Here is a 17,827-nt window from a genome sequence, read left to right on the forward strand (position 1 = left end):
TGCAGGAATTACTGACAGGTAAAGAGTGTGGCCCAGAGAAGGAGCAAGGTAAGGCCCTGCCAGGGAATGAAACTTTCTGGCAGAGGCCAGCTTGGAAATCAGACATCCCTTTCACATGCTGTCGAAAAATCCGCTTTCCCTGTGCTTTGCACATAGATTTCATTCCAGGCAGCAGGCAACTGATTCCATCATTGCTTTCTCCTCCATGCAGGGACTTCAGTCACTGGGGATTAGAGGTTTAGGAGGCAGGCAAGTCCTTCATGGGATTGCAAGAAAGTACTGCTATCAACTGCACATGCCAGCTCCTAATGATGTCAGTAGGGGCTTGCTGGCACTCCTGACTATGTTATTAAATGCCTCTCCCAATCTCATGGTGACTGGCTTTCAGAAAGTGATCTTCTGTTTCTATAACTCCATTTTTCAGATAGAAAATCAGAAAACCAGAATTTCCACACTTGCAAGCTGTCAGGAGATTTAAAGCACTGAAACTTTCTCTCTTTTCAGTGCTCAAAATTATTAAGTTGTTCAGTAATTATAGCACAGTAATATATTTTAGGTAAATTTTATGGCTGAATGGATTTGATAACAGCATGAAGATATAAATATTCAATAATACTGGGGTTCTTTGTAACCCTGGACCAAATTGCTATGGTTTTGGATAGCAGGAATAACCATCATCATTTTCTTCATCAATATAATCCCATACAACCTTACTCATTGTGTGATCCTTGTAACTGTTTTTACCTGACAAATAGTATTTCACTTCTAGTTGCTTTAAACATTTGAGGCAACTCCACAAGATCCTTTCACTGATCTTGGCTAGGGGAGATTTGTCCTTACTGGAATTCTGACAGGAGATCATTTAGCCTCTAGCTGCTGGCTGCATACTCTCCTTGAGTTCTCATGCTTGTGTCCCCTGTGGAACGGGACTGAGAATCCTTTGAGGACTAAGGGATCTACTCAGCACTAACCTAAATGCTTAGCATCAGTGAAACTTAATGTTGAATATGTACCACCATGCACTATTCTCACAAAAATCTTACTGAAACATTCTTTTATTACAGTCTAATTCTTCTGGTTTTGCTCCTTGGAATGTACTATGTTTTATACTGCATATTTGTAATCAAAGCTCAGATTAATTGAAGAAGAGTATACAGCCCAGAAGTTGCTTCTCTATAGACAATACTTTCCTTTTCAATTCAGTAAGAGGTTTTAGATGCACTGAATTTCATCAGCAGATTTATTTTTGTTTACCAAGAGTGTTTGGTGTTGTTGTAGGTAAATTGCACTCTATTAATAATGCTTTTTCAAAAAGAAATATTTAATGTGGTATGGTAGGCACACAGCATATGAAAGCCTTCGTATTTTACAGTCAAACTCCCCATGGTAAGAATTTAACTGCAGTGAAACAGAAGACATCAGTACAATGTGAAAACTATTCATTTGTCCCTTTGACTGGTGATATTAAAATTAACTCCAACAAGCAATAATATTAGGGTTTCTCTTTCATCTTTCCTTCCTTGCACACTGCCTAGAAACAAACTTTGATTTACTTAATGTACACAAAATAAAAGTAATTGTCATTGTAGCAATACATCTGATTACTATTAGTTATAGCTTCATATAAATCATTGGTTTCATGTTGATGAGGTGTATGATGAGGTGATGAGGTAGTTGACTTGGAAACAGAGGATCATACAAACCATAAAACCTGTTTGCAGGATTGTTCCTAATACTAAGCTGTGTATCTATTGTCCCAAAATTAATTTAACACCAAGTCGGTTTCATTGGAAAACCTATGCTGATGGTCAATTCTGCAGCCTGGTTTAGGGTTTGATCATTAGTTGCTTGCACTGAGGTAATGCTTAGGACTTAATTTATGAAAGGATAGCTTGAAAGACATACACAATGTTAATTTTATTTCATTTTTCTGTTTATGAAAATATAGTCCGAAATTTACTTTAAGGGATGTGTAGGAGAAGAGGACTTTAACTAGGAGCAAGAAGAGGCACAGGTAGGAATAATTTAAAACAAGAAGTGAGGGGGGTAGAGACAATCACAATGCAGCAGAAAAAGAAAACCCACAGTTGGCAATGTTCGAAAGGGCTGCGAATGTTAGGTCCCAACCTAACAGATTTTCAACATTTTTGAGGATCTCTCTTAAAATCAGGTGTGAGACATCAGAAGACAAACGGTGGCACAGTGAGAAATGTGGGTTGTTTACCTTGGAAACTGGGATATTTCAGTCTTTTACTCTTTATTCCTGGCCAGGCTGAAGACATTTTGAAGGAACGCAGGCTGAATTCTGGGAAAGAGTTTCTCAGAGGAAGGAAGGAATGATCTTCTAGCATTTGTTGTAATTGTTTCCTATGTATGTCTCATGAGTCAGACAGAATAGGATCAGGTCACTGACACTTGTTTTGCCAGAACAACAAGAAAAACAGATTTTGGTGGTAGGGGTGATGGTGATGTGTTATTTTTAAACTGCTTCATGCATTTTCTAAAGTACAGGGGAAAAACCTGTCACATTTTTAACAGAGGTTCTTCTGGATAGACCTACATTTTAAGCCACTTCTTTAACAGCCTGTAGGCCAAATACCTTTTATATTTCTGTATCTGGTAAATGTTATAAGAGTGTAGAGTGGACTCTGATGGAAGTGGATAAAACAATACTACTATTGTATTATATTTAAAATTAAGCAACCCAATAGTACTGAAGCTCATATTAAAGTTGTCCTACTTCAGAGAAGTTTTTCTCTTTGTCCCATGATGTTCTTTCTATCTAAGCATACCTTGGCCTGAAATTGTATTTTTTGTAAACTTTAAAATTATAATCTCACATGACTCAAGATTTGCAAAGGTATAGGGCTAAGTGACAAAACATTTCCTTTGTACTTCTGATCAGTTTGTTAGGTTGATTGAAAATCAGTGGGTGATAAGAAGATTCAGCCTCAATTTTGATTGATGAGTCAGATGACACAGTTGAGAAAAAGTAGGACACTGTAGCTTGTGCTCCCTCCAAGTAGATAAAAATAAAGGACTAAATTTTCAAAAGATTCAGGTCACTGAAATAGGCTTTGGTGTTCATTATAGCAGGTGCATGTGGCAATAGCACCCATGGGCTGTTCCAGACATTGGTTCAGTGAGGCAATGAATAGCACTTATTAAAACTTAACACTGCTGAGGCAGAAGGGTTGCCTGGAAAATGGATCTGTCTAAATAGCATGGCTAGGTGGGAGTATCCCAAATTAGATGGTTTGCCTGTGTTTCCTCATTTTTCAGTAGTAATTCCTGCTGGCTTCATTGTGGTAATGTGGGCCTTCAGTTACAAGGAATAAATGCCATGGCTGAGGGCATCTGGTACAGTGTGTTGGTTTGTGCTGCATTCCCAGAGAAGAACTATTAGGCCTCTGAACTGTCAGGACCAACCACGGAAACACACGGATTTGCCCTGCAGAAAGAGAAGGATACCTGAAGATATAGAAGATGCAGAAGAGAGAAGGATACCTGCTTCAGTGCCCCCCTTCACCACGTGCTGGCTGTAAAGCCTGTGCCCAGGGAAGAGGTTGCCTGGGTCCTCCATCCTGCTGGGACATTTTCAGGGAAGCATTGGAACTTATGCCACCCTGCAGTTAAACATTAAGCTCCTTTAAACCGTAGGATCCAAACAGCACAGGAAACATGCAAGGTCAGACACAAAACCTGCTGTTTTCAGGTATGCCTGAGTGTCTGGGTTAGAATGTATTTACATATTAGACACTGTAAAGAGTCTCTCACTAGGGCCTCTCACTAGCATTGCTCTCTAGGAGCCCTGAAAAGCCAAGCTGCAGTATATCCTAGCTATCAGCTATGGATGTAGCAGGAAAGAGATCCTTTCTCAGATCTTCAACCCTACTTCTTCCACAGCTGATTACTACTTGGCAGCATCTAGGCAGCATCTGAAACTCATCCTAAGAACCTGCCCTGTATGATCCACATGCAGGCAGCTACATCCAGCACCAGATCTCCCTACTTTAGTGAAGAATCTTGGCCTGGAGATGATAGGTCTCCTATGGGCTGGAACAATTGCGTTGCAGGCATGAAGACATTCACTGCTACAAAGGATAACAGCCTCAGAAACATCTCCAGTCGCTGAGCACAGTTGCCTAAGGCAGAGTCAAAGAACAGTCAGTGTCCAGACCAGGCTCCAGCACACTGGCCCCAGTACATCCAGTCCAAGCATGCACATGTTGTTCCATCCAAACTGATAGCCCAGGGCAAGGAGGCCTCGGAGAGCAGTGTACATGTGCTGTGGCCCAGGAACACAGAGTCAAATGGAGCTGAAGCTGAAAGCTGTTTTGACAAGTTACTGTGACCTTTCTGTGAATGGGTGAGAGAGTGCGTGAGCTGTGAGAGAGAATGTCACCGCTGCTGGGTCCAAGTTTATGTCCGCCACTGAAACACAAGTTCAACTCAGCCTGTTGCATAAAATTGATTCTACAACAAGTACACAAATTCTACAGCGATGCAAACTGAATTAAAAGAGGTAAAAGGATGTACACTATAGCCCAACAGGACCACTAAACTAAGACTGGGACCACGCTCTAGTTAACCAGAATCAGAAACCATGGAAATAGAGCCCAACTACTGTAAAAAGTAATTACAGACAGACCATTTATTATGTAATCCATTTTAAGTCTGTATGTTTTGAAACTGGCACAGAGAAAGTTGCTGGACTTTGCTGACACCATCATTTCCTGGGTGCCCAAGAACTGGCACAAAACCAAAACTGGTCTCAGAACTGGTAAGATCAGGATGGAGGCTTGGACACCCACAGTTGTGTGAGCTCACTTTAGCTACTGCATTCTTTTATTTCCCACCATGATCACCTTTAAGAGCAGACTGCCAAGCTGGGGAAAGAAGGACAAAAAATTTTACAGAGGAGATGGAAAGAGATATAAAGCATTTTGTGACTTGAACCCTTATTTTTCAGTACAAAGTAATAAGTATATCAAGCATTTGTCTTTTAAACATCTTAAACAAGAGACTAAAAAGACCGATTATGCTGGGTGACTGTCACAGAACTTAGAAAGGCAAGGTCACTTTATTGAAAACGTTGAATTTTATTTAATGTAATTCACTAATAAGGTCATGTTGACATCCTGAATTCTCTGAGCTAGTACATTTCTTTAGCCCTAACACAATCCTACAAATAATAGGTAATTGCCTTTCTACAAAGATAGGGCACAACTTGGAATATAATAGGAGTGAGGAGTTTGAAGAAGCATGCTATATATACAATTATATAAGACCATGTATGTATATACATGGGTGTGTGTATTTATGTACATATATGCAGCCCTCATTCCCATTGGACCTATACCTCTTAGAGAAACCAGGCTGCTTTCTGGATAATGTCGTGTCATTACTTTTTCCATGACAAAAAATGCTTATCTTAATAAAATAGTTATCCATCAGTTAATCTACCTGGACACCAAGATCATTGGTTAGATATGAATACTTACTGCAACTCTAAGGAAAATTATCATTTCACTGAACAAGGATGACTCACTCAAGAAAGAAATTGTGCCTGACCATGCATATAAACTTCCTTGATTCTAAACACTACTACTTCATGATGCAAAACTTCCCCTAAAAATAGGTCCAAACTAGGCACATTAATTCCTTTGCTATCACACAGCAGTGGTCTTAACCTTTGTGGACAGTGTTGCACCATTAAGTAAACAGCGTAAAATAGGTTTTTTTTTGAGGAAACCACTAAATATCAAGCCTTCTCCCTTCCCTCTCAAGTAGAATTTAGCCAGGCAGGATTTGTTGGAAATGGCATGAACACGGACACAGAATTTGCTGACTCTTTTTTTTCCATAGCAATGTATCTACTGTCACCATTATGCTGCTGATAAATTTTAAAGACCTATATACATCTCTTACTCCATCTCCATCCTCCTGCCAAATCAAGACGGGAATGCATCCCCTCTTCACAGATTACTTTTTTCTCCTGAAAAGTCAGGCTCTGTTGTTTCAACTTTTGTAACTTTTACTTTATTTGACCCAAATCTATGATTCCATTTAGCCAAAAATAGAACACCTTACCCATTGGAAACAGAACACATGGCAACCCATCTGACTACTTCTCAACTACATTTGTGTTAGTGCCTGTGAGGATGTGATTCTTATAAATTCACATCCTACCTGCCCACAGGGCCATGACATTCAATCAGAGCCACTAGCCAACCTTGTACTAACTTCTGTGAAAGCTGGCAAATGGAATATTTAGAAATAATTGACCAGATAAAAATTTTCTTCTATAAAAGGAAATGTATTATGTTCCAGCCTTCATTAACAGACAGACTTAATCATGAAGGATTCTACTTCTTATCAGTGTCATTAAAAAATATTCCCGGGGCAAAATCATTAATAGAAGTGAATTCAGAGAATCTCACATTTATGGCAATCTTTCCTCATGTATACATAATTTAGGATTGATCAGACTTCAAACTTGCCATAACCACTGAATTTATATCCATGCCAAATTTGAAGAAAGGTTCTGAAGGACAAATCAGTTCCCTGCTGCTATTCGATATTCAGCTGTCAGGGTAACACAGCTTTGATACTGCCTCACGTTTTCCCCACTTAAGTTTCTCCTGCCTCCCACACTGTCCTGGTTCATCCCACCGTTCCTCACCACCACCTCCTCTGTTCCCTGTACTGCGAGTTCCTGCTGTACGTATGCCAGAGCAGAACAGGTTTGGCAGGATAAGTATTGCCTGGTAACTAATTTTATTTACCCAGCTCCTGGGACTTAAGGTTCTACAACATAATGCGAGGAAGGGCTTTTTCTTTCAAGACCGATTGAAAAAGTTTTGTGATCTGGCTAAAAGGCTCTTTTGGGGGGAAAAAAAAAAAGGAAAATAAATAATCCTTTCAGTCAACTTGAAGTTTCTGTGCATATGAGTAATTTTCAGTTTTCTTTTTGGTACTGAAAATATTTTATAGTCTTGACAGAAGTAACAGTGCCAAACATGGGTGTTTCCCTTTCCCAGACTCATTCCTGCTCACTGACGAGAGCTCAGCGATTACAGCAGCAGAGCCATGTCAGATCTCCTCTTTGGCCTATGCCACCCAGCACAGACCAGGCTCGGGGCACTGGAGCACTGCTGTGAGCTATTCTTGCTTTTCACTGAAGCTACTATTTTTATCTATTGTCATTTTCAGTCACTGGACAAAAGACTAGAGTCCCCCTCTCTGGTCGCTGTCTGCCACCAGGCTGTCCTCTTCCTCTAGCCACCATCTTTTTATCTTCTTATGTCTCAAGCCCTTCAGCATTTCATTGGAAATATTTCTGTAATTAAAGATTATTTTCATTAACCAAAAATCTCAGAGAAGAACAGACTGCCATTAACACAAATCTTCTTTACTTCAATTTCACTTCTCCCAACAGAAAATGTCAATGATTCATACAGCTCTTACACTTCATATGTACAAGAGAGGGTTTTCTCAGCCTCTGGACTATGCCATAAAAGCTGCTAGCCCAGTGATGTGATAGAGTAGTTGTCCTACCTCCACAGGCAGCAGAGTTGGAGACTACTAATTTTCTCTGTGGTTTTCTAGCACCCCAGGACACAACTGTGGTTTCTGTCTCAGTTCTATGGTGGATTAGAATGTCTACCTTCTTTTCTGCCCCTGTAGACAGGCAGCTTGTATTTGCATTTTCTGTAGCTCAGAGGAAATTTTGTGCAATGGAGAGCACCAGTACCTACCAAGAGTGGGTTTCTCCACTCTGCTTGCAGCTGGACTTCTCCCACAGTAAGGAGCCCAATCACCACAGAGCACTGCTGGTGGACAAGCAATGTGATGATGTGGTACACTTTATTAACTGGATTCATGTTTTATTAAGAGGGATGATCACCACAAAATGAAACTTCTGCTGGGGAAAGGCTGTTCTGTAACAGCCTGCTCCCCAATTTCAGTGACTCCCTGCTGAAGCATGTTGTGACATCCTGTTATACAGGTCATAACACAGAGTTCAGTACACTGAATCCTTGGCTAGCCTAATCTTTAACTAGCAAAACATGTAAATGGATATAGCATGCTGTGGAATGAAGCTGGAATGCCATAACTGCATTCACATGTGATATTATCATGGTAAATACAATCACTCAAAATCAGAAAACTGAATATGAAGACACCTTCCTATCCCAAAGAAATCTATAAATATTTGTAATGTTAGGCACTTTGAGTTAAAATATGAATATCAGTAATGGTGGCTAAAACTCAGACTGTCCAGATGTTAGCTTTAGAAGCAAGCACTGAATGCTTTGGTGACACAGCTGTGATGTTCTGCCATTGTTCCCCTCAAGCCATGCCTCTAAAAACCTTTGGAGATAAAAATTGAGTTAGGAGAGTACTGCAGGCTCTGTTCAGCAGAGAGTCCTCTTTTTCTTTTCAGCCCAACAAACCTCCAAGTGTGAGAGGCTTCTAAAAATGGAGAGTGACTGATTCATAAAAATGGAAAACTGAAGGAGGCTGGTTCAGCTTATCCAGCCACAGTTTCCTATAACTGAAGAGAGGTGTGTTCTTAGGCAAACATTTTCTAACCTTTAAACAAATATTTGGCTTGAAGGTTGGGAAAATTCTGTTTCAGAGCAAAGACATGACCACTGCCTATCACGAATGCCACACATGTGTTCTCCCAGCACGTCATGGAGAGTCTGCGAGTCTGCCTGCTCAGCCTGTCTCCTGTGTACCTCCCACATCCCCCCAGTGCTCTACTGACCAACCATTCAAGCAGTTGCTGTTTGCATGTAAGAGCACATTTACATTTTAATGAAACACGGGGGTGGGGGATGTGTTCAAGGCCCTGGAATGACCCAGCTGTGGCTGGCAGTGGGGAATAGACCAGGAGCTGGATGAGCTGTTCTGTCAGGCCAGATTTATCCCATAGCTTCATGTAGCTGTTGTATAAAAGGAAATGTTGACATATAACTTTAAGTTTCTAGCTTGAATTTTTTTTTTGCCTTTCATTTTTCTATTATTTTCCCACAGTAGTCCTTAAAGCTTAGAGGGGTACCTCACAGCTTAAGATAGGTTGCTGGATTTTATTTACTCTGTCCAAATTCCCTAGCCCAGCCCAAGTAAATTTCTAATTTGCAAGTTACTCCTTTGTGTCTGTATAAATTGCCATTAGCTGAGAGGTGGAAGGGCCATGGCAGAACTCTGTGACCAGGGAACCCTTTCTCTCTCCTTTACTAGAAGCTGTCTTTATTCACCCTAAAGGATAGTTTGGGAGGCTGTAATTTTTATTGTTCCTTTTCATCTGGTGGGAAGCCTCATCTGGCAAGTTTACAGTGTCGTTGCTGGTTGGAGTTCAAGATGGACGAAGAAAGAAGCATTCACAGTGAAACTTGTGAAAGATCTCTGGCTGGGGCTACAGAGGGCCGGCTGCACAGTGCATTTGTATTCACCACGGATGCTGCTCTGAGCACTAGCCAGGCACTCCACACTATTAAAAAGTCCTTTAGCTTGTTTGAGGAGCTGGTCACCTGGTTCAAACCGCACCCCCAAACAGGCCTCATTCTGAAGTTACAGACCTGAGGGAGGACTTCAACACCTGACATCTGGGATTCTCCTTGAACTCATCACATCCTGCACTGAATGAAAGCCAGCCTCCCGCTTCACACTGCGTCACCTTATTCTGCGTTGAAACGTGAATGAATGAATGAATGAATAACTAAATAATAACAACAAACAAGTAGAGGAAGGAATTGCTGTTTTGGGGGTTTCTCACCGCAGGGGGCGGGGAGCAGAGGGACAAGGAAATCTCCAGAGACTTTTGCGAGGAAAGGGGAATAAACGTCCGCCGCAGCGCGGGGCGGGGGGAGGCTCTCGGGTCGGCTTCTCGGAGCGCCAGGAGGGGATTGCACGCGTTACTCGGAGACAAGGAACAGCAGCAGAGAAAGCGCCGGAGTCCCAACACGAAGCGGCGGGAGCAGGACCGGAGGCAGGAGGTGAAGGGCGGGGGAAGGCCCTTCCTCCCTGCGTCCCTCCCTCCGCCGCGGTACCTGCGCCGCGCGTCCACGTGAGCGCCACATCAGCGCCGCTCCGCGCCCTCAAAGTCAGCCAGCGGCCGCTCGGGGGGCAGCCGGTGGCCGCGCTCCACCTTCCCTTCCCTGTTTCCTTCACCCCCGCTCTCCTCAGCGGCCCGGCCCGGCCCGGGGCTCAGCCGGCCCCGGCTCGGGAAGATGCTGCAGTCGCTGGCGGGCAGCTCCTGCGTGCGGCTGGTGGAGCAGCACCGCTCCGCCTGGTGCTTCGCGCTGCTGGTGCTGGGCTACCTGCTTTACCTGGTGTTCGGCGCCGTGGTCTTCTCCTCGGTGGAGCTGCCCTACGAAGACCTGCTGCGCCAGGAGCTGGGCAAGCTGAAGCAGCGCTTCCTGGAGGAGCACGCCTGCCTCTCGGAACAGCAGCTGGAGCAGTTCCTGATGCGGGTGCTGGAGGCCAGCAACTACGGCGTCTCGGTGCTCAGCAACGCCTCGGGAAACTGGAACTGGGACTTCACCTCCTCCCTCTTCTTCGCCAGCACCGTCCTCTCCACCACGGGTAAGGCAGAGGCGGTTCGCCCGCTGCCGGAGGCCTTCCGGGGAGGCCCGGACCCCCGAGGGCCCCGCGGCGGCGGCGGGGCCGGTGTGGGGCAGCCGGGGCTGCGGGCCGGGGTCACGGAGCGACCGTCGGCCCCGCGGGCCTGGGCGTGAGGGGGGCTCTGGAGGGAGCCTACTTCCGAAACTCTCCCGTGCCACAGGCGTGTTTTGTTAGGGGGCATCACCCATGACTGACCCCCGTGAATTCGGCGCCAAGAGCCAGGCTCTCGATTCACCCACCTTGAAATCGTTGGCGGATTCGAAAATCCGGCTAGATGCCCGGCTCTTCCTTTGAACTTTTTAATGCTTCTAGAGGTGACTCCTTAGCGTTCTCCTTTGGTTTTGGTTTTTTTTTATTTTTCATTCTGTCTCATTCTTTCTCGGTGGGGGATACACACACACACGGATGGACGGGAATGGACTGCTAACCCAGTTATAATTAAGTTAAATTTCATTTTCATGTTTTGTTGTCAATTTCCATTTAATACTTGCATATGAATGACTGAAAGATAATGCATCCTTTCTTCAATATAGCAGTTTGCATTGGTGTTTTGAAAAACTCGAGGAAACGTTCCTCAGATCATAGCTCTTAGGAGCAGTTATTTTTACAGTAGTTACATTTCACATACCATCATAGTGGACAGCCTTCTAAAGGATGAGTGCAGGCATTTGTGCTGGGAAGCTGTGATCTGGTGATTTGAATGCAGGTCACTGACACTAATAATAAGGGCTTGACAAATAAGAAAAGTTTTTAAAAAATCACCCCAAAATTTGTCCAACCAGAGAGGGCTTTGTGTCTTGGCAGTACATTGATATTGCTATAAAAGATGCACTGTTTCTTTATTTTTTTTACCTCCTTGCCCCCAAGTTAGCACTCCTTCTATTATGGGAAATTTAATCAGCTGATACTAATAATGACATTTAATAATTTGTTACTGTTCATATGTTAGTGCTTCCTGACTGATGTCAAACAGGCAGTGCTTCTCCTATAAATAGTTGCCATTGAGTATACAGATTAGGGTTATAAGGAGGTTGTGCTTTTAAAAAGTAAAACAGGGTTATGAGTGTCCCCACAACACCTCCTCTGCCCACTTCTTAATTACTAGAGTTTGTAAGAAGAGAGAAAGTGACACACTTGAAGCAGTTAAATGCTTTCAGTGAATAAATCTCCAAGCATTAATCAACATATAGAATACTGCTGATGAAAAAAGCATAAAACTGTGATAGTACTTCAGCATCCAGATTTTTTCTTTCTTTCAGTAAAGGTATAAAGCACTTAAAACTTAAGGAGCTGAATTGACCTGCTTTTTTTATTTCTAATCAGCTATACTGTTAGGTACTATAAAATGTAAGTTATTTTTTCCAAGAGCTATTCTTATATTGAAATTAGTTTTTCTGTAGTGTAGTAACTCACATTAAAATAATAAAAAAGGAATTAAAAAAGGTCCTTTTTTTTTTTTTTAAATGACTCAGGCAAAAAATGTTCACCATTGGGACAGTTGGGCTGGGTCTGAGTTGGTAACACCTTAACACTTCCTGCTGATGCACAGCTACAGGATGTTTGGTTTCAGTAGTACAGCTCAGGCTGTATCTTTGCCACTGCATGTGTGCTGAAGGGCAAGGCATAAGCTGGCCCTGCATGTTTAGCTGGCTTGAGCGTAGAGGCCTTGCCAGGGAAGAAGACTCAAGGTACCGTTGTCCAAATGGAAAACATTTTAGAAAATGCCACTTACATGGCGTGTGTGCAGAAAACCCAGAGCTCTGACATGCATGAGGTGAGTTTCATTATTTCTGTGAGTTTCATAAACTGAGGTCATCCAGTTATCACTGATGTGGTAGACCAGGCATCAAGTGGTGGTACTTCCTTCTGTGCCTGATAGTCCTTTGACTTGGGACCTTTTTAACCAAATCCATCTGTTTCTTGTATTATGCGGTGGCCTTCAGCTGCACGTAATCCCTATTTAATATAAATTAGAGTTTGTAAAAGTAGACAAGTATAAATCCAGACCAATACAGTACCTCCAATGCTTGTTCAAATTCGCCCCAGAGCACAGGTATTTCTGGTGAGGTGCATTTTTTTCCCCTCAGTTGACTCTACACTTGTGCAAGAAATCTTTCAAGTCTCTTGAAATGGTCATTAAAAGGGATGACAAGCAGAAGAACCCGCCTGGCCACCTCAAACAGTTGTTCAGAGGTGCTTGAACATTCAAAATATGCTCTATTGTTATAAAGTATATACCTGAAATGCCCTCCCTTTGCCAAGTACAGTAAGGGCAAAAGCAGAAAGGAGAACCCTGCTACTGGTGGTGCTAGCTGAGAGTTGTTTCTGTATGTAATTGAAATTACAGGGAGCAGCTGGATGCTCCTTATGTTCAGCTGACTGAATTTGTCTCTCATATGTAAATAAATGCACACCTACCCCTTGTACAGGGGACAAGGCTTCTTTCATAGCCTTTCAGTTTTCTATATAAAGCACATGGGGAAATGTTTAAATTTGGCAGCCCTGACTTTTCTTCTAGTTCCCTCCCGTCCTTATTATAGTCTTTGGCTTCTTACTCACCAGAGAAAAACCATGAAAAAAATGATAAAGCCAGTTATGAATTTAAAAAAAAATCTTAAAGGAGATTGCAGAATCAGGCAAATTGCTACTTGAAAGCAATTAATATTGCTGTGCACATGGGCTGTCACAGGACTGTCACAAGCTGCCTGAAGGACGGGCAAGCAAAGGGCAGTGAAATGGACTGGTGGTGAGGCTTCAGCAGATTGTAGCAGTGACAGGTAGCAAGTTTCTCATCTGACTTTATTCCTCTCTATGCAACTTAAGCAGTTGTGCAGAATGCCATATGAGCAATGTGTAAGGTGAAGCACTTTGGTCATTAATAATTGACAACCTAAACACTAAGAATACAGTTGTGTGCATTTAAGTAGTCCCCGGCTTGGAAATTCCCTGTAATTAATACCTGACACACATCTGTGGTCTGCTTCTCTCAGTGCTAGATGCCATCAAATAATTATGCTGAAGCAGTTCTTTCTGCTTGGCTTTGTTGTGGTGCCATCTGCACTAAAGTCTTTTATTTCTAACAATAAAAATGAAGTAATTTTTTGCACTCACCCTTTCAGGTGGTGTTTTCACTCATCTTGGGCACTGTCTGTGTCTAACATCTTATCCCGTATTGGTACAATATGGGAATGCTACATTACACGAGTTGTAGACAGAATGAAGCAACCAAAGAAATTGATACTGGTTGTGTCGAGAGATATGAAAAGTACACCGACTTCTGCTTGTTGAAGGAAAATAGGTAGGGAGGGAAAGGAGCTGCCAATTTAGGAACTTGGGGCCTGTAGTTTTATGTTTGTTTCTGGAAAGAGTCTTCTTTGTGCAAGGATATTCCATGGCGTTTTATACAAATGGGCTGTAAGATTTATTCTGACTGTCCAGCTTTGATTATTTTTGCCTTCATCTACAAGCCGTGCCACCTACAAGCATGGCTAGAGATTTCATATAACATTTTGACACCAGAGGGATCCTGAGGAACAGCTGCTTTGTATCCTGCTCTACTGTGATAGTGTTGGCAAGATAACCATTAGAAGGAAGTGAGGATAGCCTTGTCCTGATTTAGGGATTTGCCGAGGAAAGGTAAGAAGTTGCCTCTTCTATGATGGCAACGCATGTTTTAAATTTTTTTGATTGAGGTCAGCTAGCCTCTCATTTGAACCACAGGAGTTAAGGCAGTAAGAGGGGGGAGGATTGTCCGTATTCAACCACTTCCTGTAACATGGTTGTCTGCAAAGTGGTTTGTGGAAGCAGTGTTTTCTCCAGAATTCAGCCTGTACCAATCTCATTGTTGGTGCTGAGGATGGGTGTATTGGCATTCAGAAACTGTCACCCAAGATCCACAATGGACTGAGTTTGGGTTTCTGCTTGCTGTATTTTGAATGGAGTAAGGAACAGTAGTAATTCAGTAGTTGCAGGTAAATGCTGACAGAGGCTCTCCTTTGAAAGTGCTTGGTTGAAGGGCTAGTAAAGGTACAATATGGCTTTCAGGGAAAGTTTTGCATTCAGGTTATTTAACTACCAAGCTGAATGAGGAGTTGATGCATCTATAATTTGATTTATAAGGGTGTTCTCTGTTAGATCTGACTCTCATAAGCATTGCTACTGATAACTTGCAGGAGAAACTAAACTATGCCTTTATTTATGACAAGTAGCTGGCTGTGAGGTTGTGATGTACTGCAAAAGAAAGTGCATTCTGTATAAAGAGACCAGGGAAAGAGAAGCCTGGCAGGCTGCATCATTTTCTCCATGTTCTTCTCACAAGTGCTTGATTTTCTTGCCTTTCTTCTCCCTCAGGGGAACAGGCTCCACATGCAGTCCATATTTAGTGTGCATTACAGATCTGAACAAATCCATAGAAGATGAGCGAATGCAATGAAAGCATCACAATTGAGCATTACAAAGACATCATAAGATTTGTAGGCTCTTACAGCAGAGCCCTCAGGTGGAAGAAACTACTGGGATCTCTCAAGCCTGTATAGAAAGATGTGAATATAACTTAAGGTAATAAATAATAAATAAGAGGACGGTTTACAGAGGCTTTAGGGAAAACAAGGTTTTTTGTCCCTTCCTTGAGTTCACTGTAAAATGCATAAGTTATTTTTGCTGCTGTCAGAATATGTGGGCTGTGTCCCTGGTGATGTCTATTATCTCATTAATACACACCGAATAAATGTGTTTCATAATTCATACCAAATGTCTGTCTAGAGACCTGGCATAAGATTCTCTGTTGCCTCTTATCTGAAAATATACAAACTTGGTGATGGATTAAACTCAGATCTGGCTCACTGGTAGTCACCCTTGACTCCAGCAGAACACTGAAGCTTCATTGTGCTGCTGCGCTGACTGCAGCACTCATAGATTATTTAAATTGTTGTGATGAATTGGGTGAGGATGCCAAACTTTGGGAACTTTGTTTTTCTTTTAAGAGTTGTTTGTTACTTGGAAATAACATCTTCAGGAAAAGGTAATTTGCTGGGGATGATCTCGGAAGCAAAGGGAGGTTGTGCTGTGCTCTGCGACAGAGTGGTTTTTATACAGGAGAATAGAGCAAAGGAAATCATGAGGTAGGTTGAGAAAGATGCCACAGGAAAAGGATTACTTTCAATAAGCTGACTGTTTGGATCTGAAGCCAAGTAGTTGAAGCCTACATGGTTTTCTGGGACAGGGTAATCACAGTTACTGGCCCCAAGGCTGTTGGCCTCCAGATCAATAGACTGTCCTGGAACCAGGCATCCTACCTCTTGCATTAAGTGGTATAAACACAAAGTCTAAGAGTCATTCTGTCTGCCTGTGTGTCTGCTTTCTTCTCAAGGGAAGTTCCTTCATTCTATACCTGTGGAACCGTTCCAGATTTGCTGCTGTCACATTTTAGTCTGGCCCCAGGGTCAAGATGTTGTCTCCTGGGATGTGGGAGATTTCACTTGAATTTGGCTTAATGTTATTCTCAGCACAAGGATTTGAACTAGGGTTTTTTAGATCTCCTTAGGAAGAGGAGACAAAAAGACCACCATCTAGGGAAGTTGTGAAAGAAGTTGAGTATGTATGGACTAATACTGAGAAACTAGCTTGGATGCTTCTGGTGTCTCTGCCTTACAACACAAAATCATGGGAATGTTCAATGAAATAGTAAAAAGGAAAAATAAAATCACATTTGCAACCAGAAAAGAAGGGACTTGACCAGTTAAAAAACCCGACCAAACTGAAAAAAACCCCGACAACACAAAACCAAGCAAACCTGCCAAAATACACAAACCAAAAATGTGTGGTGTGAATATCTCCAAACCCCCTATTTTGTCAAAATCCACGTTAATAAACATATCTGAGAAAGGTTGTAGGTTCTGGACTTCAGGACAGAAGGCACTCAGTTACCAGAGATGAGTAACAGAGATGAGCTACAGCCAGCAGATTGGTCATGCTATCTCTTGTATGCCCAGGACAAAGGTCTTGTTTTCTTCTACTGCAGTAAGCTGTAGCAGGGAGGAAATCTGGGTCTCTCCCTGTTTTGTGTTCCAGGCAGGGTGGTAGTTCCTGGTTTCTCATGGGACTACAGCAATTAGCTAAGCCAAAAATCCTGCTTGTGCTTGCTGAAACAAAGGGTGTCAAGAGTCACTCTAAACCAATATTTAGCCTTCTTTACAGGCCAGTGAGTAAGAAAAACCATCTCCTGACAGAAACTGGGGAAGCCATGGATTACCAAGACTGCATTATTGTGTTACCAGTGCTGCTGATGGGTGGAATGTCTGTCTTACAAACTCTGTCCTCACTCCTGTATCCTCCAATTCCTCTTGCTTTGCTAAATCGCCAGTGATGAAGAGCCCCACCAGCAGCTCTCTGCTGGTAAAGGACTGCAACTGCTGCCTCTGTAGTCCTTCTGTATTTGACCTCGGGTCATTCCTCCTGTGCCGAAACACAAACAGTTGAAAGCAAGAGAGTAATCTCCTGCAAAATTGCCTTTCATTAAACACTTTCTATGTTTCAACCCTTTTGTAAAGCTGGAATTTGTACTATTATTCTACTGCCATCTCCAAATCAAGTCCTAAGTTAAAAGTCATTTATACTTTCAGAGCAGGATTTCTAAAACTTAACAACCAAATCCTGCAGTTCCTGGCCATTATTAGAATTTTCACTTTTATCTGAATATAATTGTTTAAAGGTCTTTTAAACCAGTTGTTTCTCCTGTTTTCATTTATTTGTTGGTTGTTTTGGTTCTTTCCTTGTTTCACTTTGACCCACTGCATCATCATTTTAATAATCTGTGGGGTTTTTTAATAGAGTAACATCATATCTGTGGACTAATGTCTATTTTAGTCACTGCTCCAGGTTAATTATAAAGTAGGTTACAAGCTACTAAACCATATGAAGACCAGAATATTTCTTGGCCTGTGAAGAAGTAGAATTTTAGCATTTTGAGGAAAAATTAGGATTCCTGTGAGACCCAGAAGGTCTAGGAGAAATGTGCCAGTCATTTTTTTCATGGAAGAGCCCTGCCTAAACCTTAAACAGATTGTTTCTAATGAGGTCAAAACAGCAATGTGGTTCTGGTTAAGAGCAGGACTGAAAGGAATCAGTGGAGCAAAGCTTTTCAAGTGGCTGTGCTTCACAAAAGTATTCAAGTGCCTCTTGGAAGAACATATGG

The 17,827-nt window shown here is 42.3% G+C and overlaps 1 protein-coding gene across 1 annotated transcript in view; it reads left to right on the forward strand.

Moving 5' to 3' along the window:
- Nucleotides 1-10,050: 10,050 nt before the first annotated feature.
- The window catches only part of KCNK1 (potassium two pore domain channel subfamily K member 1), a 34,689-nt gene continuing 26,912 nt past the window's right edge, over nt 10,051-17,827 (forward strand). Inside the window, exon 1 of the mRNA XM_009092851.4 lies at nt 10,051-10,596. Coding sequence (XP_009091099.1) covers nt 10,242-10,596 — 355 coding nt within the window. The 5' untranslated portion in view covers nt 10,051-10,241. The remainder of the gene's footprint in view (nt 10,597-17,827) is intronic.

Source organism: Serinus canaria, chromosome 3, assembly GCF_022539315.1.
Source record: "Serinus canaria isolate serCan28SL12 chromosome 3, serCan2020, whole genome shotgun sequence".
In the NCBI taxonomy this organism is placed as follows: domain Eukaryota; kingdom Metazoa; phylum Chordata; class Aves; order Passeriformes; family Fringillidae; genus Serinus; species Serinus canaria.